Genomic DNA, 22,888 nt, shown 5'->3' with positions numbered 1-22,888 from the left:
GCCTGTGCCCTCACCAAAGAATCCAAGGGAAAGTCTCCCTTTTGGATCTTCATACCACCAGACTTCAAACACAGGCCAAAGGTGCAGAACATCACAGGAAAAATACACACACACACAGGACAGGACAGGACAGGAAGGGGCAGCAGGACATATAGAGAAGAAGATAAGACAGGATACGGGGGGTGGGGGGGGGTCTTGTGAAACATTAGAAAGTTGGAATTTTATTGGATACAAATGTCTAGCAATTTTATGTGACACAAATGAAATCTGCTGAGACAAATGCTGAGGAAATAAAGTACTAGACCATTTGGGACAGTCAGGAGAACAAATTTGTTGTACTACAAATACTTAACCGCAACTTCAACTCCCAGTGACTGGAAAAAGAAGAAATGACCTATCACCCACCCTGATGTCTGAGACTGCAGACTATAGAGGTAATAAAATGTGGCCTTAAAGGGATAGTTCACCCAAAAATGAAATTTATCATAATTTACTCACCATCATATTGTGGAGCACATAAGAAGGTGTTTTGAAGAATGTTTGAACTATCTTTGTCCATACCATGAAGATCAATGGGTCCAAACAACAAGTCACAGTGATTTTTAATTGCATGGACAAAAACAAAACAAACAAACAAACAACAAAAAAACACTGAGACACTTTTGTGTTCCACAGAAAAAAGAATGTCATACAGGTGTGAAATAAAACTATTAAAAATAAAATATATAAAATACCTGAAATAAAATGAAAATTGAATAGTAGATGGGAAAAATAAACCTAAATGAACTAAAAACATAAATTTAAATAAACCTAAATCCTGCCTTTATAACTAAGTGAAATTTTTTTTTATATAAGCTGAAGTACTAAAATGACTAAAACTGTAAAAATAAACAACAAAAAAATAAAGCTAGATAAAAATATTTAAGAAAATATGTAATGACAAAAACAAAATTACTAAAACTTAAAATATAAATAAAGCTAATACAAAATATTAATAAATACGACTACAGTATATTACATAATACTAAATAACTCTTCTTTAAAAAGCAGCTATATTGAAAATTCTCTGTTGTACCTTAAAGTCTCTTAGGGAAATATTTAGCCATCAATTATGAAAAATAAATTGAGCCATTATTGATTTCCCCAGAGCACTGACCACCATCAGCAGTCACATGGCTCTGCGTTTCTGGGCTTTGCAAACAAAACAAGCCGTTCTCTCAGTACTCTTTGAATCATACTACACCTCCCAGAGTGATGAGGCCTGTTTGTTTTTAAATCCCATCTGTGGTGAAACCGTGGCCACATGGTCGCCTATTGCAGGTTCGGAGAGGGTTAATCAACCCCAATCATTCTTTAATTCAGCTCAGCTGATTAAATTGTGCTAGAACTGTGCTAACTTCCACAACACATTAGCCGAAATAAAACAAGCCACTGCCGCATGTTGTTTAAAATGTCAACTGGTCGAATGGAAACTGACGGGGCTAATAACAGATCACCAGCCACGGGCAGGCGGCCCATCATTTATGCAGTTGGTGTAATAGAGACTCTTGATTTTTCAAGGCATAAGCCTCATACGGTCCCAGGGCAGCTGAGGACTGAGCACTGACGTTCCTCTGGCTGCTGACCCACCAGGCATGCTAGTTTCCAACAAGCCCAATGAGCATCACCGCTGAATAAACCTTGAAATAAAACAAAACCTAGTTTCTTTCGGTCAAAGCATGTACAATGAATGACATTACTAATCATGAAACCAGGGATTCTGAATTCACAAATAAAGTTCCTTATAATGGCTCCATTGTGCATTTGAAAACATTGTAGCTGGGATGAGACCGAGTGAGAAAGAGATGAGGAGGGTACTGTGGGAGAAGGGGAATGTACCAAGTACCATTTGGGAACAGCTGCCATTCCTGAGTGAAGTGTTTATAGTGTAGCTAACTGGGAGTCAGGGAGATGCCTCACGGGGGGCTCCGTGGTCCAGAGATGAGTATTTAGCCAAGAATACTTCAAAACCCCACAGGCCTCAGAGCGCCATTGGTGTTGGCTTTCACTGTGAGCGGAACACAGTGCTGCAAACATCACACAAAGTTCTCTGAAGATGGATATATTTCAATTTGACGCAATCAGAACATAAATCTCACACAGATTTTATTTAAAATCCTAAAAATTGTACAAGTTCATCTGCATTATTTCGAAAATTAGAGGCATATTTTATTTTTTTTATAAATTTTTTGCAACTGAAGTGCAAAAACATTTTTTATACCTTTCCCCACTTATTTTGTAATATTTTTAACTTACAACTCAAAATGATCAACATCAAAAGTGCACTTTGCATTCATGCCAAATTGACATTCAAATTTATAGATGCCAAAAAAGATACAACCCAGAAAGCCACAAGCAAATTCTTCCTCAGTTCATAAAGAACCACAGTGCCTTATCAGCCATAGTAAACAAGGGCATAAACCATGAGATCTGGAATTACACCTCACAACGCACTCCCCATTTTCTCATGAAGAGCACCTGATCTTGGCGAATGTAGCAGCAGGAGGAAACGGCAGGGATGAGGGGAGAAAAAGAGACGAAGGGAGGGATGTGTTGTCGGTTTCCATGACGCTGTACTTCAAGTCCTCAGGCATGAGCTCTCAAAACCTCTGCACATATGAGACATAAGGTAAACATACAGCGTGAGACTGGACATATGGCAAATAGACGCACACACTTATGTCACACTTCCACATATGTCAGTAACTACACATTCATGTACACACAGCACGCACACATACACAAACATAAACAGTACAGAGAGCCCATTCATCTCACTCATATTCAGTCATACACAGCTGGGGTTCATGTAAATTTGCACAAAGGATGTTGTTAGAAATGTTATTGTTACTATTCTATTACACCTTCATTCTCACCTTTTTTGCTGCTTTTCTACCTAAAAAAAGAGAAAATATTAAGAACATGAAACTTGCACAGGTGAATAGAATAATTGAAAGGTGAAACAATGTTTTTATTCCAGATAACATTAAAATTTTGACAGACTGCCTTAATTAATTCTTTACTTATCAGTCACACTATCACTGTCTACTGATGACAAATAATTGTGACCAGGAGTTGGGATGCACGATTCTGAGATATTACAATCAAAAATATGTGTATTACATTGTTTTACTCTAAGAAAAATAAATCAGGAAATAGTTGTGTACAACAAAGAAAATAAATAAATATTAAATACCTAATTAAATAATTAAATAAATTAATAAAATTAAAATAAATGAACTACAAACAAGATCTTTTTTGGCTAAATATTTATTCACAATAACAAATATATTTATAATTTATATAACAATTTATTTATAATTTATACATGTGTCAGGATTTTGCAAAAAGCAAAAATATACTGTTCATGGTTTAATTTATTTTTATGTTATTAATATTATTTTGTTTATGTATGTATTTATTTTCACATGCTACAAGGTGCCATGGTATTCCACAATATGCAAAGAGGTGCCTCAACAAACTATTTCCAAATGTATGTTTCTTAATTTTAAAGAAAATACATTGGAAATTTGATATGCATCTAAGTGGAAAACCAAGATTTTCATGTTACATGCTAAAGGGACCATATAGATCAAATAGGAATATACGATGCATAGTGTTTTCAGGATGTAAAAAACCCCATCAAATAATAACAATTAAAATGAGGGATGCACAATAAAGTTTATAAAAAAGTTTATAAAGTGGTTTATAAACAACAAATGACTTACCTGCAAGATACTGAGGCAGCATATAACAAATAATTACTAGCATGGCAATTATGAATCCAATGACTGTGATATACCACATGGTAGAGTCAGGTTCTGTGATCAACAAACAAAGCAAAAAAAGTATATTGAAGAGTGCTGAAAATCTGTCATAATGGAACATCATGCCTGCCACCTAGTGGTTATTTGTAATATCTAATTTAAAGGATATTTAGGGACTTTCCATTTGTGCAAATAATTCTGTATTTGGGCTGCATCTGATTCACCTGTAACTATGAGATAAAAGCTCTTGCGGATGGGAGTGAGCAAGGACTTATGGGATACTCTGCAGGTGTACTTATATCCAGAGTCCTCTAGGCCAGGCTGCAGATAGAAGAAGGCTGAGAGCGAGTATGTGCCATCTTGATGAAGTCGATGACTGGAGTACAGAACATTCTTCAAGAATGAAGGCGTAGGGCTGCCTCCAGACACTTCACGGTACCACTCAATGTTTACGTCCAATGGATAGTACCCCTCTGCATCACATATTAGCTTCTGGTCCTTGCCAAGTGTCATAGACAATGTGGAGCCCACATTTATAGACACACGGGGTTGTTCTATGGAGTTTGAAAGAGAAAAAATAAACATTCAAGTGATAGTTCCATCATTTATTCACCCTCATGCCATTCCATACCTGTATGACTTTCCTTTCTTCAGTGGAGCACAAAAGAAGATATTTTGAAAAATGTAATAGCTGTTTTTATCCATGCAAAGAAAGTCAATGGGGTCCAAAACGACATTTGACCCCACTTATCTCTGAAGCTGATTTGAAACAATAAATAAACTATACAAAAAAAAACCGTGAACTGAATTGAATTAAAGAAATGTATCATCTCACCACTTAGGGTAAGGGGAATATCATGGCTGCCATAGAGAGGAGGAACCATCACAGAGCAGATATATGTGCCCTCGCTGTGTTTTCTGGTGGGTGGAAGTTTAAAGGAGGCGTTTCCAGCGGCGATGGCCTTGACAGCTACTCCGCTGCCGTCAATCTTCCCTGTGCGGCTGGAATAGCTGAAGAGCTTGCTGCGCTCCCCGTGCCGCTGCAGTCTCCACTCCACCGTTGCATTAGGCAGTTTATGATCCACTGCAAACTGACAGTGCAGGTTTGGCTCCTTCAAGAATCCCACCTCCACTGAGGGTGTCCGGGTCAAAACAACCATTGCAGCTGGAAAACATATATGGAAGACAGGATGAAATAAAACATGGTTGGGGAAAAAGTAGCAGAGCCCCTTGACTACAGTGGTGCTCTGAAATGAGGAGGCAAAGTTCTCACTGTTTTTTTTTTTAATACGTGTTTTTTAATGAGTACATTCATGTTCCAGTTACACTTAATGTTGACAACAACAACCAACTGTTTTTTTTTGTATGTTTACATTAACAATGTAATTAATATTGTATTTATTAAAATTAAGTATATTTCTCATCAAGTTAGTGCTTTTTAAGCATGTTTACATTTGTTAAAAACAATGTAAGAACACCTTATTTTTTCAGTATTGTTCAGGTAGTCAACTTATTTTCAGATCATCAGTAATCAAAGTTCAGTAAACAATGCAGGTATCGTTATTGTCACACACATGAAAATATACCTGTAATTTAACTAAAGCTGATCACTCACCAAAAAACCCCAACTGATCATGTTTTCAAATCATTTAAATTTTGAATATGACTTGAAAATGCTGGGATAATTGAATATTTGCATTGTTTTATTTTTGTATTATATTCTCATCCAATTTTTGGAGGAGGCACTGCCTCCCTTGCCTCCTAGGAGGAAACACCCCTGCCTGATTGTTACCTGATGTTGACAGGAGATCCCTATCATTGACTATTTTCCATTGCAGGAAGTCCACCTGTCCTTGGGCAGGAGTCGCAGTTGTGTGTCTGAGGAAGGTGGTAATGACAAACAAGCCTTGTGTATGGCGTATTGTACAGGTGAACCAGACGTCATGATCTTGCGCTCCTGCAGTGGGCCAGCGCATTACAATCCCTCCAGTGCTGTATCTACGGATCTCACAGTGTAGTGTATCCTCACTTCCCTCCAAATAACGCCTCATATCCACTTTAGAGGCTGCATTATTATACACAACAAATGAACACACAGTAGATTCATTAAAGAGCAAAGGATAGGCCCTTTATTAAGGTTATAACTTCAAATCACTTTCACTCACCTGTGACGAGGAAGGTAATGGTAGGGTGTAAAGGCTTGTCGCCGACATTACCAAATTGAAGCACAGCCTCTCTGTTGATATACTTGGTTTCTGTGTGGCCTTCTTCATTTACATGAACTTTCTCATCCACAAACGGACAAGGAAGCCACTGAACATCATAAAGAGACTGTGAGCCACTTACACCTGCTCAAAACAAACAAATCAGTAAATAAAGGGAATAATAACAGGATAAACCCAATACTCAATTAATTGTAAATGAAATGTGGAGCTAAACAAAACTGAAAATAGAAGTACTAGTATACACAGTCCCCATTATAAACAACCTTGCAATATAAAAGTGACTTTGTTTCCTTTTAAATATTACTAATTAATTTACCTGATAGTTCCGTTTTATATATAAAATACACATTTTGCATAATATTTCATTATACGAGTAGAGGAGTAAAGGAAGCCAAGAAGGAAAAAATAGTCGGGCAGTAATCTTTACAAGTCATATTTACAAATACCTAAGCATAAAAGTGCTAGGATAAGACCGCCAAAAGTCCAAAACATAATGTATAATCTCGTCCTCGGGACAATCATTCCAGTTTCCTAAAACCGCCATGCAAGCATTTACTTTCTCTTTCGTTTCGTCAAACTGATGCGAGTCTGGCTCTGTGTCGGTTGTGAACGAATCTGTATTTTGAACAAATCTTAAAACTGAACAAATCGCTCGCGTTCAATCCCATGCACTGACTCGTATTTTAGTTAACTGAATATTTTTAGCGAACTGAATGAACTTTGACAAATCAGTGTGCAAGAATGACACAATTCAGTAAAGCGTAACAAGTCTTTGTGAAGGACTTGGTGTTTTTAATGAATCTTTTGAGTGAATCATAACCTGCAAATACGTCACTAAACGACTCAATGAACGAAAGTGAATGAATCTTTTTTTGTGAAGGGATTCAAAAGATTCGAGTCACTGAGGTGAAACTCCCCACCACGTCCGGATGATGGCGCTACAAAAAAATAAATAAATAAATAAAATAAACCGCACGCGGAACATGAGATGGCGCTCGCCTCTTTCTCTCTCCAGCCGTCTTCGGTGACACGGAAGCACACACACACACACACGCTCTGCATTGAAAACTCGAAAGGCAAACGTGTTAAGCATTACCATTCAAAACTAATATTTCTCTCAGATTTCCGGAAATAAACATCTGAAAACGGCATGCATCGTGACAGCCGTGATAATTTTCTCAGCGTAGGGATTCAGTGGATATTTAGTTACATTATAGTTACAGCTGGTGACATTTCTTTGCAAGCACAGAAATCATGGCTCAAGGTAATCATCTTTTGTAGTTTTGATGTGAAATATTATACTTGTACTTGAAACGTTGTTTAATTCATGCATGGCGTTATCTGCGCTTAACATTCTATCATTAGGTTTATATATTTCTATTCTTATAAAATAGCACATGATGACATGATTCAGCCATTTGGATCATATTTTAAAAACACCACCATGATCGAAACGCCAAGTAATCATTACGTGTCCCATTTTATCAATATTCATATATGATCAAAATGACAGAAGGATTCTGAAAGCATTTCGCTGTTTCAAGTAGATCCCACATTAATTTATGGAACAGACTAAATTTATTCGCAAGTTAGAAACATTTTAGCGAACAGTTAAATATATCCCAACACAAACATGAAAATGTCTTAAAATATGCACATTGATTACTGGACTATAACTAAATCAGTATTGGTATTATAAAAAAACAAAACAATATCCAATTACTGATATTTTGGTGGAAACTGCTTAACATGGAAAGTGTTAATACAAGGTTTAGATATTTATCATGCCTGAAAAAATCAACACCTGGTACACCTCTGTTTCAGAGTCATGGCTGAGCTGTGAGAAGACTGCTGTACTACAGGGAGGATTCTTACTTGCAAATCAGATATGCCAACCTGAGCCACTGCTGTCTCTGAAGAAAGAGGACTGGGATCGAATTGGATGTCCAATTGTTAACGCAGTCAAAGAGATATGCGAACATTCGCTCAGAGACTCCAAAGACAGAGTCCATTGGAGAAAGAGGATCCTCTGTATTGTGTGGAGCAAAATCTTAGAGGTGAGAAACAGAGAGGACATCGATATCAGATGGAAGGAAGACCCATTGTTTGCTGTACAGAACAGCCTCCCTGACATTAATCACATTGTGCTGTTTGAGCTGGTTAAGTCGATGAGCTTTTCTACCATCTATGTGGAGCTGCTGTTGTGCTTTCAACCAGCTGAACGGTGTGAAGAGCTCAAGCTGTTAGTTGATCATGTGACAAGCAGCAGTACAGAAGCAGACGTGAAGCTGCTGTTGGAGGTGTGGTGGGAACTACTGAAGAACAAGAGAGGATGTCTTGATGCCTTAGACCAGCTCTTTACAGCTCAGTGTTCACGCTCCATGATGTCCACGACTGAGCCATCACCCCTGGCATCAAAAAGATTCAAACCTGACCCAGAATCAACATGTGTGGTGCACGTACTGTTTGAGGGGCTGAGGAAAATAAAAGAGCATTTGACTTCCTCTGAGTTGTGTTATTTTGCCCTCTCTAATTGCCTGGACACATTGTATGCCAGCTACCTTTTAGATAATGCTACCGATCTCTCCATCGAAATTAAACTCCAAAACATCTCTCGCACAGTGAGCCTTAAAAAGAGAAAGGAAGTGATAGATGGTTTTGACCTGATTCAGGTCATACGTGAGGCTCAGAGAGACCTTGCTGCCACTCTCACTCCTGCAGAGACCAAGCCGTGTGGAATGGCATTCATTCAGGCCATGCAGGTCACACTTGAGATTATATGCTCCTGGGAGGTTATGGGGCTTCTGAAGATGCCCAGTAGTGACCCAAGTGTCATGGCGATCCGTCTGAAAGATAGCCTGGATAGAGTTCTGACATCTTTGGAGCAACCATCACATGCAAAAGACCTGGTTGGAAATGGACAGACTTTGAATAATTTGAGAGTAACTTTGAAAGGCTTAACGGCGTCTTTATCATTCACTGTTCCTGAAAGTTCTGCAGCTGAATTAGCAAATATTTCCATAACCATCTTAGACCATCATCTTGAGGGGTTTGAAGGCCTTCCTGGACTGTTGGCCTTCAAACTTAGTCAGAATTTCAGTGAGACTGAGTGGATTCATTGTCTAGAGAGAAATGGGAGTGCGTTTCAAACCAAAGAGCTTCTGATGACGTTGATCTCAACGCTTACAGCTAAATGTCAAAGTGATGCTGATGTTCAGCACTGCAAAAAGCTCAAGGATGTTATTGTAAACATATTTTCCCACTTGTCCTTACCTGAAAAAAATGCTACGCTTTCAGAAATGCTCTCCATCTCCAGAAAAGGTCTTCACGGATTTCTTCCCAGTTCTGTAACTATAGGTTTCTCAGAGGAACTCAATCTGGCCTTCAACAGCATAATTCAAAGTGGTGCGAACAGCAGACTTGATGCAGCAATCTCTGCTGTGGCCCGAGTTGCTTTCCAGAACCCTGAAGCCACTTTGCGGCGATGCTGCCACATGGCTGTTGTCAACCTTGGAGCCCATGCTATGATAACTGAGATTCTCCAGCAGCTCTCAGGTCTCATGTCTTCACCGGGAATTCACAAAGACAACTTGCTGTGTCGATGCCTGCAGGACACCGTGTGGAGCAAGCTATCCTCACTTCAAGAGGAGAACCAGTTTCTGCAATTCTTGGCTGAGATGATGAAGTGCAACATAACTGGAAGCACAGGGGAAAAGTGGAGTTTCCTTCCTGCAGAAGAAGTCTTGCATGTGTTTGTCCAGCCGTACCTTCTCCCAGCATCTCCCAGCACAAGCAACTTAGTGTTTTGTCTCCAAATTCTTCAGTGCACACTGAGCCAGGAGACCAGGAGTGACACAGTGCATTGGATTATGAGCTGCTCTCCATTCCCGCTTTTATATTGTCTGGCTCAGCTCTTGAATGAGTGCAATAGGTGCTGGGACCAGCCGGTAGAGAGCGAGACGCTCATCTCCATGGAGTCCAAAGATCTGCTGTTGTCTGTACTGCACACACTGGGGATAATAGTTGGCAAGGAAGTGGCCCGTGCTCCTGGTGTTTGGTCCAGAGCTCTCTTTTGGCTCTACAGCAAAGTGGAGGAACTGGATTGGACCGTGCGTTTTTACCTGAAGGATGTGTGGGGAAACCATTTCAAGTATGAAGTTCCAAACACACTGTTGTCAGTTTGTGATCTTCCTGAGCAGGAGTGGTCCGGCCTGGACTTGCCTCAGTATGGACAAGGTACTGGACTTGTAGCATGGTTGGAATGCTGCGCTCTCTCAGACCGTGTTCATGAGGCAATGCTGGAATCTCTCTCCCTAAACTTGCTGAAACCAGATGAAGTCAACATGTTCGGCAAGGGGCTGTTAGTTGCAGCATGTCAGATTCTCCCGTGGTGCACATCTAGGGAATGGGAAAGACTTCTGAAAGTGTTACAAGAACTTCTACAGTCAAGCAAACTCTATGTGCCGTACTCTCTAGAATATGTCGATTTCCTTCCGTTACTCGATCTACGTTCGTTTGCCGGCGAGTTGCGCTTATCAGTGTTTCTTCTGCGGATCTTCCAGCTGCTCTGCAGTTCGAGCTGTTCTGATTGGCTTTCACCTCAAGGCTGGGTGCATACGGGACGGCTTTATGCCAATGCGATGAGGGGCATTATCAGCTCAGTTACTGAGAAGATTCCCCTGCCATCCACTACGCCATCCCCCAAAACCTCTGGAGCTTGCAGTTAGGAAGTCCTGTTTGTGTTCACTCAGCTCTTCTGTCTCGTGCTCCATGTGCAGGTGATGATACCTGGCCAACCAGAGGCACTGTTCCTGTGTGCACTGGAGATTCTGACCCACTATGAGGCCGTGATCTCAGCATATCCCGACAGCTGCACTGCCCTGCAGGGACTCAACACACGTCACTTTTTCTCTACAATCACAGACAATTTGCATTGTGCAGACATGAAAGCTGCTCTACACCAGAAGATAGCTCAGTTATGAGATTACACCAGGAATTCAACACAGTTAAGGATGACTGCTACACCATGAGTGTCCAAAGATCTGCTGTTGTCTGTACTGCACACACTGGGGATAATTGTTGGCAAGGAAGTGACCCGTGCACCTGATGCTTGGTCCAGAGCTCTCTTTTGGCTCTACAGCAAAGTGGAGGAACTTGATTGGACTGTGCGTTTTTACCTGAAGGATGTGTGGGGAAACCATTTCAAGTATGAAGTTCCAAACACACTGTTGTCAGTTTGTGATCTTCCTGAGCAGGAGTGGTCCGGCCTGGACTTGCCTCAGTATGGACAAGGTACTGGACTTGTAGCATGGTTGGAATGCTGCGCTCTCTCAGACCGTGTTCATGAGGCAATGCTGGAATCTCTCTCCCTAAACTTGCTGAAACCAGATGAAGTCAACATGTTCGGCAAGGGGCTGTTAGTTGCAGCATGTCAGATTCTCCCGTGGTGCACATCTAGGGAATGGGAAAGACTTCTGAAAGTGTTACAAGAACTTCTAGTAAAGCAAACTCTATGTGCCGTACTCTCTAGAATATGTCGATTTCCTTCCGTTACTCGATCTACGTTCGTTTGCCGGCGAGTTGCGCTTATCAGTGTTTCTTCTGCGGATCTTCCAGCTGCTCTGCAGTTCGAGCTGTTCTGATTGGCTTTCACCTCAAGGCTGGGTGCATACGGGACGGCTTTATGCCAATGCGATGAGGGGCATTATCAGCTCAGTTACTGAGAAGATTCCCCTGCCATCCACTACGCCATCCCCCAAAACCTCTGGAGCTTGCAGTTAGGAAGTCCTGTTTGTGTTCACTCAGCTCTTCTGTCTCGTGCTCCATGTGCAGGTGATGATACCTGGCCAACCAGAGGCACTGTTCCTGTGTGCACTGGAGATTCTGACCCACTATGAGGCCGTGATCTCAGCATATCCCGACAGCTGCACTGCCCTGCAGGGACTCAACACACGTCACTTTTTCTCTACAATCACAGACAATTTGCATTGTGCAGACATGAAAGCTGCTCTACACCAGAAGATAGCTCAGTTATGAGATTACACCAGGAATTCAACACAGTTAAGGATGACTGCTACACCATGAGTTTGAATTTTGTTCATTTGGTTTGTCACAGAAGAATGTTAAATAAATAATTGTGCATAGTAGTTGTTGTTTATCACTTTACGGTTATATATTTGCTAACACTTTCATTCTAAGGATGACTGCTACACCATGAGTTTGAATTTTGTTCATTTGGTTTGTCACAGAAGAATGTTAAATAAATAATTGTGCATAGTAGTTGTTGTTTATCACTTCTTTACGGTTATATATTTGCGATCACATTCATTCAAGTTTACTTGTATAGCGCTTTTCAAAAAAAAAAACATTGTTTCAAAGCAGCTTTAAAGAAAATGCTTGTTTTGTTACAATTATGAAGTATTATCAGCCAGAGCTGTTTATTAAAGTAATGTCCTGATGACAGTAATATACAGCTATAATACGATATATGTTAAATTAAGTGGTTACTTAACATCATGTATTCAGGCACAACAAACCTGCAGCAATTACAACTTAAGCTTGTAATGATTACAATATAAGGTTAGTATTACAATATAAGGACAATAGTTGACAGTTTTGCATGTCAAATGTTTAAAATAAGGTTCAGTTGGTTACTAGCTATCACTTTAGGTATCATGTACTAATAATGAGCAATTTTTACAGCATTTATTAATCTAGTTTAATTTTAATTTTTAAATACTGTTAATTCATGTTTGTTCATAATATATTAATACTAATTTTTACAACTTGCACAAAAAATTTGTATGTAGAGATTAACAGTAATCTAGATTCGTAAATGCTGTAAAGTATTGCTTTTTGTTTGTTCATGATACCTAGTGTTAACATATTGAATCTTACTGTAAACCATATATTATTTTACCATTTTTTATATTTATCTAAAAAAAGTAAAAACAACATAGTGAAGAGAAGCTCCTACAGCAAAAAAGTAACAATTGATTTAAATGTTTATAGCAACAACATTGTATGGTATTATCACATCTCTAGGAGTGATCCATCCTTATAAACAGACATTTAAAGACCCTTTAAAGATCACAAAAAGATACATTTTTAGGCATGCGAGTATTTTATCTTCTCTTTATTCTGAAACAGGTTACTTTATGTTATATAAAAAAAACTCTTTCATCATATCACTTAAAATTGCAATAAGATCTTACTTTTTTTTTTTTGCTTACAATGCCTACAACTTTCAAAATGACAGGCTTGATTTCTCAAGACACCCATTTCAGAGCTGTCTGTCAGTCAGGTAGTGGGACAATTTATGCAGTATTACAAAGACAAATCACTTTGAGCAACTTCAATGATTTTTATGATTGCATCGCTGAATTTCACTAAACTTTAGGGTTTTATTTCAAGTGAATATGACAATATAACAAACAATTAAATGTGTTGTACTACAACACAAGCTAAACTTAGTTTACCTTGTCTATAGCCCTATTCGCACGGGATTAGTATTATCTGGGGACCTTGTGTGATTTTGAAATTTACATTTATTTTAAAAGATGAAGCTCGTGATTATGGTAAGGGGCGTTACATTTCCGACGAGTGCTTGCGGTGTTCGGCCAATCACAATGCACTGGGTCAGCTGGCCAATCAGAGCAGACTGCGCTTGTCGGAAGGAGGGACTTTGTAGAAAACGAAGTGTTTGAGAGAGGTGGGGCATAGAGGACCTACAATAATGTACAGTATTTGAAAAATAATGTGTTTTTTGAACATTAAAGCATGTCAACATATTATGTTACACCAAATACACAAAATAATGATCTTTAAAAAAGCATCATATGACCCCTTTAAAATGAGTTGTGTTGACTCAAACTGTGATGCTATACTAAACTAAAATACCAGTTATGATGTTAGAGGGACACAGACCTGGGTGGAGGCTGTAACAGGTCACGTTGGTTCCTTGTAGCATCTTTGCGAGCTCATGTGTGAAGAGCACATTACACAGTTTGCTGTGTGAATATATCCAGAAGACACTCCCAGGAGACTCACCTACTCCAAACTCCTTGTGAGTTCGAAGTGTGTCAAAGTCAAGGTTACCATAATTATGTAAATATGAAGATACAGTGACAATGCGGCTTGGCACACACTCTTTCAATTTGTCCAACAACAGGTTAGTCAGAAAGAAGTGACCAAGGTGGTTAACACCAAACATAACACCAAGACCATCGTCAGTAGTGCCTGCATATAAACTCCTGAAATACAGATTATATGCGTTATAGATGGACTTGATATAGATTTCTGTCTGAAATATTGATTTGGTATACAATTTGATTAATATTCCTCACAAAACCAGCACCAGGATGGTTTTACATGCAGTGATATACAATGAAGCCCACACTAAATATTGTTTTTTTTATTAATAAATATTAATATACACTAACTTTCAAAAGTTTTGGGTTAGTAAGAAGATTAAGGAAGAAAATTAATACGTTTATTCAAGGATACATTAAATTGATCAAAAGTGACAGTAAAGAGATAATGTTACAAGATTTCGGTTTCAAATGTTCCTATTCATTAAGAACAACTGAATTTTTTTTCAACAAATCAGCATATTAGAATAATTTCTGGATCACGCGACACTGCAGACTGGATTACATTTCAAATATATTAAAGTAGAAAACAGATATTTTAAATTGCAATAATATTTAAAAATTATAGTTTTATTGTATTTTTGATCAAAGAAAAGCATAATTGGTTAGAAGACACGTCTTTCAAAAACAAACAAAAATCTTACCAACCCCTAACTTTTGAATGCTAGTGTATATAATAATTAAATATAGAAATAACGAGGCCTATATTATATTTTATGATATGCTTGTGATTTAAACAAAACCTGCATTGTTGATGAGAATATCCAGTCTTCTGTCTTGAGAAAAGTTTCTGCAAAGGAGCGCACTGACTTCAAACTGGCCAAATCCAGCTGCATGAACACCACATTTTTACTTCCACTTTCCTGAGTGAAAACCAAAACATATGATCTATAATTATAATAAGATTAATTTAGTAACTTAGCCTCACAGGCAAATAGATTTTAAGGCAATGCTCTCACTCTTTGCACAACAGCAGCTTCGCCGCGTATTTGGTTACGGCAGGCCAGAATGACTCTCGAGCCTCTCTGCGCTAAATCCACCGCTGTGGCTCTACCGATGCCAGTGTTACTACCTGCACAAAGTTTACATGAAGTGTGCTTTTAAACGACTGACAAACGTATTGACTTGAAACAAATTCTTAAAAAAGAAATAAAAAGTGGCGCGTTTACCTGTAACGATGACCGTCTTGCCATGCAGTTTTGCCTTACTTTTGCATTGCGCTCCACGTACATACAGGTGCATCTCAATAAATTAGAATGTCGTGGAAAAGTTCCGGTAATTAAAGCAAAAGGAGCCCCTACTAAGTATTGAGTACATGTACAGTAAATTAACATACTTTCCAGAAGGCCAACAATTCACTAGAAATGTTTTTTTTATTGGTCTTATGGAGTATTCTAATTTGTTGAGATAGTGAGTTGGTGGGTTTTTGTTAAATGTGAGCCAAAATCATCACAATTAAAAGAACCAAAGACTTAAACTACTTCAGTCTGTGTGTATTGAATTTATTTAATACACGAGTTTCCCAATTTGAGTTGAATTACTGAAATAAATGAACTTTTCCACGACATTCTAATTTATTGAGATGCACCTGTATATACGAAATATCATCAGCACCGCAATCGCGACACCCGCGATCAGCAATATCTCTTCTGCCATTTCGAATGTGAAATACAACATAAAAAAGAGCACGAAAACAACAATCCACAATATCCCAGTGTCTATTCCGGGGTTGCAATACTTGCCAAACCCAACCTGTTGCAGTAACCGGATCAACAGGACGAATTGCTTTTGTAATGACATTTGAAATCAGTAATTTTAGGTTGTTGATTAAGGAAATGACGTAAAATCAACACGAGTAGACAGATATGTTTTAAAAACGGAGGCACTTGTTAACATAATATTTCTGTAATACCGGGGGGTCAGGACAGGACCCACATAATACATTTAGTGTTTACATGGAACCTTCATTTATAAAACCATGCAAAATGCGGTAGCGGGTATTTAACAATTTATTGTTAGGGTATTTAGCGGGTATTTAAATCTGTATTGTTAAAAGCGCTATATAAATAAAGGTGACTTGACTATTTGGTAAACCTGTTTGCTCTTATGATAACATTTTGTAACAGAAATGTTTTATGGAAATTACTTTCTTCCGCCAAAATAAAATAAACACTTTAACATTAGCCTACATTACGCAAAAGCATAAGCTGGAAATGATTAAACAACTTATAACGTGAAACAACAACAAAAACATTTAGTAGCTATACAGCTCAAAGGTACAATGATCACAGTAATTAAAGGATTAACTTATTTGCTTCTATAAAAGATTCATGGTGGGACCACATAAATCCAATGTCTTAATATTACCAGCGACTAATATTTTAGTAGAAGCCATGGTTAAAATAGATGTGAAAATCATCTGACTTTACTTTAATAGTCCCAATACATAAAGTAGGCTGTGAATAATAGCAGCAACATAACTGAACTTTTAAAAGAGAAAAAAGGGGGAAAAAAAGGCACATTCAGTACAGTGATTGTAATCAACTCACTTGTAATCAACCCTCACTACCTGCTAGACAAAATTCACTTGTTACTCTTAGTTATCTCTTCACTTTTACACACATTCTTAAAGGGATAGTAATAATAATAATAATTCATTTTATTTATGGGCACCTTTCAAGACACTCAAGGACACCTTACAATAATAAAATACATAATTAAAGAAAAAGAAGAAAAAAAACAAAACAATACAACACAAACAATAATACAAAGAAAAGCAATACCCAATAACATAACTAAATCACTCAGGATAGGCTAATCTAAAAAAATGAGAAGAATAGTTTTAGTCTCTTAATTACGTATGTCCTGAGGTAGAGTATTTCAAATCGTCGGAGCAATACAACTAAAGGCTCTACTTCCCATGGTAGTCAAACGTACAGATGGTACAAGAGTCACAGAAGCAGAAGACCTGAGATCGGGTAGGTGAATACACATGAAGAAGTTCACTCAGATATGAAGGTTCTAGATTGTGAAGAGCCTTATAAGTGAAAAGTAAAATCTTAAATTGGATTCGATATCTAATTGGAAGCCAGTGAAGGTGCCTTAAAACTGGAGTAATATGCTCATTCAACGGTGTTCGTGTAATGATCCGAGCTGCTGAATTCTGAACCATCTGAAGTTTATGAATAAGTTTCTGTGAAACACCACTGAGAAGAGAATTACAGTAATCAATTCGAGATGTAACTAATGCATGCACAAGGACAGCAGTATCATTAGCAGAAAGAGATGGTCGAAGACGACTGATATTTCGCAGATAATATGATGACCGTGTAAAATTATTTACATGTGCCTCAAAAGACAAGGATGACACCCAGACTCTTAACCTGAGAAGGAGAGATAACAGAATCGTCGATAGTAAGTGTAAAACTTCCATGGTTATGCAGTTTTGATTTAGTACCTACTAATAAGATTTCAGTCTTCTCACTATTAACTTTGAGAAAATTGCATGTAGGCCTAAACCATGATTTAATTTCAGAAAGACAAAGCAAAAGAGAGGAAGACGGTAATACTGAATTAGGCTTCGAAGACATATAGAGCTGGGTGTCATCTGCATAACAGTGAAAGTTTATATTAAATTTACGGAAAATCTGTCCTAGAGGCAATAAATAAATAATGAACAGAAGAGGGCCCAAAACTGAGCCATGAGGCACACCACTGGTCATCTGAGATATCCGCGATTTAATTTTTTTTTATCTGAACGAACTTAGTCCGACCAGATAAATATGATTTAAACCAATCAGGGGGGATACCAGTAATTCCAATAGAAATCAACCTCTCCAATAAAATACTATGTGAGATAGTGTCAAAAGCTGCAGTTAAAAAGAGAAGAATGAGTATTGATAAAAGTCCAGAATCCGCAGCCATTAACAAATCATTTGTGACTTTAATAAGTGCTGTCTCCGTGCTATGATATGGACGATAGGCAGACTGAAATTGCTCAAACAAGTTATTCTCCATTAAATTAGCATGTACCTGCTGAGCAACAATTTTTTCCAGTAATAGTACACCCCAATATGAAAATTCTTAAATTAAAATTTAGGCCTACTCACTCTCAAGTTGCTCCAAACCTGTATGAGTTTGTTTCTTCTGCAGCTGAAGACAAATTAAGATATTTTGAAGAATGTTGATAACCAAACAGTTGAAGGTAGCCATTGACTTCCATAGTATGGAAAAAAAAATACTACTATGGAAGTCAATGGCTACCTTCAACTGTTTGGTTGTCAACATTCTTTAAAATATCTTCATTTGTGTCACCAGCTGAAAGAAATGTATACATTTTCGGAACAACTTAAGGGTGAGTACATGACAATTTTATTTTTTGTGTGAACTATCACTTTAACTTAAAAGTCATACAGATTTGGAACAACATGCGTATGTGTCAGAATTTTCATTTCTGGTTGAATTATAACAAAAACCATGACATGGTCTGTTATTTAAAAATCTTTATATATTTACAATGCAATGACATATGTCAGATGTTTTCTTGCTGACAAAATGACACTTCAGTCACATGTACATGACCAAAAGAGACAATTTTAGTTGAACAACTAGCTTTATACACAAATGAACTTCACAACTAAGGCTGCAGAGGCTCTAACACTACAGAGAAATGGACAGTTCCAGAAGAAACTAGAACGCTCAATGGTTCTGCTAGTAAATCCTACAAAGGTATTTGCACATGTATGCACTTCTGCATATAGTTACCTAGTGTGCAAAAACTGCAGAAAAAGAACAATACATTTTTATAACAAAATAAAATATTTTGGAGTAAATATATTGTTCAAAAGAGTACATAAAAACCCCTTGTACTGACACAAAGTATACAGGGTGTGGTGTCGACAAGTGAGATTTAGGGGAAAATTGAACGTTTGCTTTTCAGTCAAAAGGTTTTGCATAAAAAAAATGATAGAAATGTAATGTGCAAACACTTTGTCCATAACTCCCAGCCCCCAAAATACCTCTATACAAATGAATGAATGAATTAACCGCTTTATCAAAGTACCTCTAATCCAAACTGCATTTGCGGTCCATTGAAATTTTGAAGGAGAAGAGGGGTTATGATACAGGCTTGCACTGTAGCACTGGTATTTGGTGGAGTTTGGGAGTCTGTGCGTCAACCGCTTCAGTCTCTTCTTGGCTAACGCTGGTGGATGTCGTCTCTTTTTTGGGTTGGTTGCTAGCAAACTCTGTGATGCTGAACAGGAACTGCATGCAGCCCACTTTGATGCAGCTGCTGTGGTGGAGCAATGCAGTGCCTTCCCAGCCGGCTCCGCTGCCCCCTATCAGGCTGGAGCTGCTAGCTTTACAGTTGCAGGGTGATTTGGGTCCTCCTTGAGCCTGGCTGCTCATTATACCACCTGCGGGCATCATCACCGTCTCTGCACACATCTCACCAAGCGGTTTCCTTGACCTGTTACCTCCTGCAGATTTACCAAACCAGATAGAATGCATTACTACAATCATATCACGCATTACAAAAACAAGATATGGGCGGTACTCACTGATGCGGTTTACTTTGGACGCGAGTCCATAGGGTGAAGTGATGTTTGGTTTGTCGGAGAAGTCACATGAGTAAAGCACGTTATCTACAGTCGTCCCATGATCACTGTAGTTCAGAAGCTCATAATGCTTCGTGTTCTACGAGAGATTAAATAACATTTAGAAGCATTCATCTCCCTTTATCTGTTAAATCTGGACAATTAAATTAAAATGAGCTTCCCAAGAGCCTTTAATGAAGCATAATTACGGATAACACTCACTTCATCATAAAAGATGCAGGCATGTTTCCCAGAAACATAATTGCAATGACCGTAGTTTGTAAGGCACACATCCATTTCAGCACCTGAAACAAAAACAAAGCATGAACCTTAATGAATCTTATTCAAAACAATGCAAATGTAATGTCTCTTGTAGCAAACTGTACCTGTTCCAATGTACAGAGTCCTTAAGCACATGTTGATAGCTGCCCCTTTTCCTGTTAAAGGACACAGTACTGCTCGAGCTTGTACGTCCCTTTTTTGTGCTGCAAAAGAGCAAAGACTTGCTATATTATGACTGGAGGGGCAACAGCACAGCCTCAACATGACGTAATGGGCGAGTTTTGTTACCGTCTGCATGAGGGGAAGGTTTAGGGAGCGAGGCAGTGACGGCTGGAGGAATCCCACATTTATTTGAGGGTTGAAGTGATTTGGGAGACAACAGCTGTTGGATTCTTTGCCAAGCCAGGAGTCTGATAAACTCCTCATCCAGCACATTCATGTCCACTTCTACAATACAGAAATAATTTAATTCCTCAAAACCAGTGCAAGATTATCATTTTTATTTGTTAATTAAATATTTCATTTAAAAATCAGGTCTGACTGAAGGGGATCTCTTACCTGCATCGCCTTGAACCACATTCTTGATGTAGCTGTATAAGCTGCCTATAGAGGACGGGAGCACCGAGCCTTTCCCAGCAGGCATCACATCTGGGCTCACTTTGTTCTCTGGAAAAACAAGACATAAATAATAAATTTTGTGGACTGAAAAAACAACTCAAACTCAGTTTTAATTTGGAAAACTGATATTAGGTTTTGGATTTGAAACACTTTCTGATTCATATTCCACTAAATGATTCAGTTTTTTTAACAATTATTTTAGTAATTTTGAGGGGGAAAAAGACTACTTGGAAAAATTTCTTATCGTATTTATCCAGCAGCTTTGTCAAATGCTAATAAAATTTCAGACAACACTAAAGCAACTAAAAAAATACACAGTTTAAAGATTTATGGTCAGTACGTAAAAAAACCAAAAAAAAACAAACCAAAAAAAAACATTCTTTCATTAAGGATGCATTCAATTAAACAAAACTGATGGTCAAGACATTTATGTTACCTAAAAAAAAAAACTGGTAATAAGAAATGTTTCTTGAGCACTAAATCAGCATATTACAATGATTTCTGAAGGATCATGTGACACTGAAGAGTAATGGATGATAAAAATGTAGCTTTGCCATCACATTAATAAATTATATTTGAAAATATATTAAATTAGAAAACAGTTACATTAATAGTTACATTTTACTTAAAAAAAAAATAAATAAATTTTAATTAAAAAAAAATCAAATATCTGCAGCATTGGCGAGCATAAGAGACTTCTTTCAAAAACACTGAACAAACCATTGAATGATAGTGTATGGCAATTCTTGTGCAATATATATTAAAAGAGTTATTACCCATTTGTCTGTAGGGAAACAAGGATTATGGTGATTGTTAATTCTAGAGCACAGCCAAAGGAAAATTATGTATAGAGTGATGTAGGCTGAAATACCTTTACTTTGAGATGACAAGCTGCTGTTCAGCCCTGAAGAGGAGTTCCCAACAGCTGAGCTGTTATGATGGGCAGCAAGGCTGGTAGATGAAGGAGTATCTCTCTGCATACAGGAGCTGAGGGGACTGCTGCTCTCAGTCTTTATGTCTACATGGTTGGGCAGGGCTGGTTCTGAGAGTGCTGGAGTTGGTAGTGTAGAGGGGCTGCTGGGCCTGTCACACACCACTGGCCCATTCACTCCCGTGCCCTTCTCCGCTGGACTGTCAGCATCACCCTGACAAGATTTTTCTCTGCAACTTTCAGACTGTTCGGGTGATAGAGAGGGCAGCACAGGGGCCCCCTGGGGGCCAACTTGTGTACCGCTAAGCTGGAGGCAGTCAGAATCCTGAGAGCTGAGGTCCTGCATCTCCATAGATTCCTGTGTCTTCACATCTGACATATCGGTCTGCTCCGAGTCCCGGAGAGAAGATGACATCTGCTTAGCAGATAAATGTTTCATAATACTACACTGAAGTGCAATGACATGACGTAGCCACTGTGGAAAGGGAAAAAAAAAGCTGAATGATACAAAATACTTTTGCACTCAAATTTATATTACAGCAGTTAAATTTGTTACACAATCACTCTGTGCATTTACCTCCTCTTGTTCCTCTTCGCTAGTTAAATGTTGAGAAGAACGTTCTTGTTCCATGAAACCGTTCGTGACCAGCTCTCCATTGTGAAGACACACTTGATCCACCAGCAAAGGGGGATTTTGGTAGTGATTTTTAATGGCATTGGGGACCTACAAACACATATCAAAGTAACTAAACCATAACTCAAAACTGCTGTGTTTGCGAAGGCATCTTTCTGGTAATTACGTGATTTTTTCTGTAATTTTTTTGTAAAAATCGACGCGTTTCAGAAAGGCGGGGCATAGAGGAGAAACAATAATGTACAGTATGTGGAAAATAATGTGTTTTTTGAACCTTAAACCACATTAAACACATTTCATTACACCAAATACACAAAATAATGTTCTTTTTAGCAACATCATATGACCCCTTTAAAGACTGGATAAGGATTTAAATTTTTTTTTATAGAAATCACACTCACAAGAGTAAACTTTAGCCAATGAAATTTTGAACAGAGCATAAAAAAAAACATGTTGCTCAATGAGACGCCACCTTCAATGTCTTTTTCTTGATGTGGCGAACACCTCTGCGGTTGGGATGGTGTTGGCGGTGAACCCAGCGCAGGAAGTTCACTTTGACTGCATGTTGGGACAATCGGTCCTGGAACTGATCGAAGAGCTGGCAACGCGTGCTGAGGGTCACGTTATTTTGGTTTAGCTAGAATG

At 38.4% G+C, this 22,888-nt stretch overlaps 3 protein-coding genes and 1 pseudogene across 3 annotated transcripts in view; 1 reads left to right on the top strand and 3 right to left on the bottom strand.

Annotated features, from left to right (window-relative positions):
• Positions 1-2,225: 2,225 nt before the first annotated feature.
• Positions 2,226-6,591, bottom strand: LOC107744811 (tapasin-related protein-like). The gene is made up of 8 exons (XM_016558636.1): positions 6,478-6,591; positions 5,972-6,154; positions 5,599-5,871; positions 4,642-4,971; positions 4,031-4,360; positions 3,768-3,860; positions 2,916-2,935; positions 2,226-2,648 (listed from the first exon to the last, which is right to left on the bottom strand). Exons 1-8 carry the CDS (start codon positions 6,551-6,553, stop codon positions 2,640-2,642), a joined length of 1,314 nt encoding a protein of 437 aa, XP_016414122.1. The 5' UTR covers positions 6,554-6,591; the 3' UTR covers positions 2,226-2,639.
• Positions 6,592-7,029: 438 nt separating this feature from the next.
• LOC107744766 (gem-associated protein 4-like) lies at positions 7,030-11,054 on the top strand. Its single transcript, XM_016558570.1, has 2 exons — positions 7,030-7,295; positions 7,856-11,054. Exons 1-2 carry the CDS (start codon positions 7,286-7,288, stop codon positions 10,756-10,758), a joined length of 2,913 nt encoding a protein of 970 aa, XP_016414056.1. The 5' UTR covers positions 7,030-7,285; the 3' UTR covers positions 10,759-11,054.
• Positions 11,055-13,916: 2,862 nt separating this feature from the next.
• Positions 13,917-15,423, bottom strand: LOC107744802 (retinol dehydrogenase 11-like; annotated as a pseudogene).
• A 3,223-nt stretch (positions 15,424-18,646) lies between these two features.
• LOC107744765 (PHD finger protein 12-like) overlaps positions 18,647-22,888 on the bottom strand; it is a 15,969-nt gene continuing 11,727 nt past the window's right edge. The window contains exons 8-15 of the mRNA XM_016558569.1: positions 22,187-22,333; positions 21,550-22,084; positions 20,619-20,726; positions 20,349-20,507; positions 20,165-20,263; positions 20,001-20,083; positions 19,743-19,878; positions 18,647-19,661 (exon numbers count right to left, since the gene is read on the bottom strand). Of these exons, the coding sequence (XP_016414055.1) occupies positions 19,297-19,661; positions 19,743-19,878; positions 20,001-20,083; positions 20,165-20,263; positions 20,349-20,507; positions 20,619-20,726; positions 21,550-22,084; positions 22,187-22,333 (1,632 nt within the window). The 3' untranslated portion in view covers positions 18,647-19,296. The remainder of the gene's footprint in view (positions 19,662-19,742; positions 19,879-20,000; positions 20,084-20,164; positions 20,264-20,348; positions 20,508-20,618; positions 20,727-21,549; positions 22,085-22,186; positions 22,334-22,888) is intronic.

This window comes from Sinocyclocheilus rhinocerous, unplaced genomic scaffold, assembly GCF_001515625.1.
Source record: "Sinocyclocheilus rhinocerous isolate Xijiao unplaced genomic scaffold, SAMN03320098_v1.1 scaffold738, whole genome shotgun sequence".
Classification (NCBI taxonomy): domain Eukaryota; kingdom Metazoa; phylum Chordata; class Actinopteri; order Cypriniformes; family Cyprinidae; genus Sinocyclocheilus; species Sinocyclocheilus rhinocerous.
The sequence above is the reverse complement of the archived record's forward strand: the minus strand, read 5'-3'. Positions and strand labels throughout refer to the sequence as shown.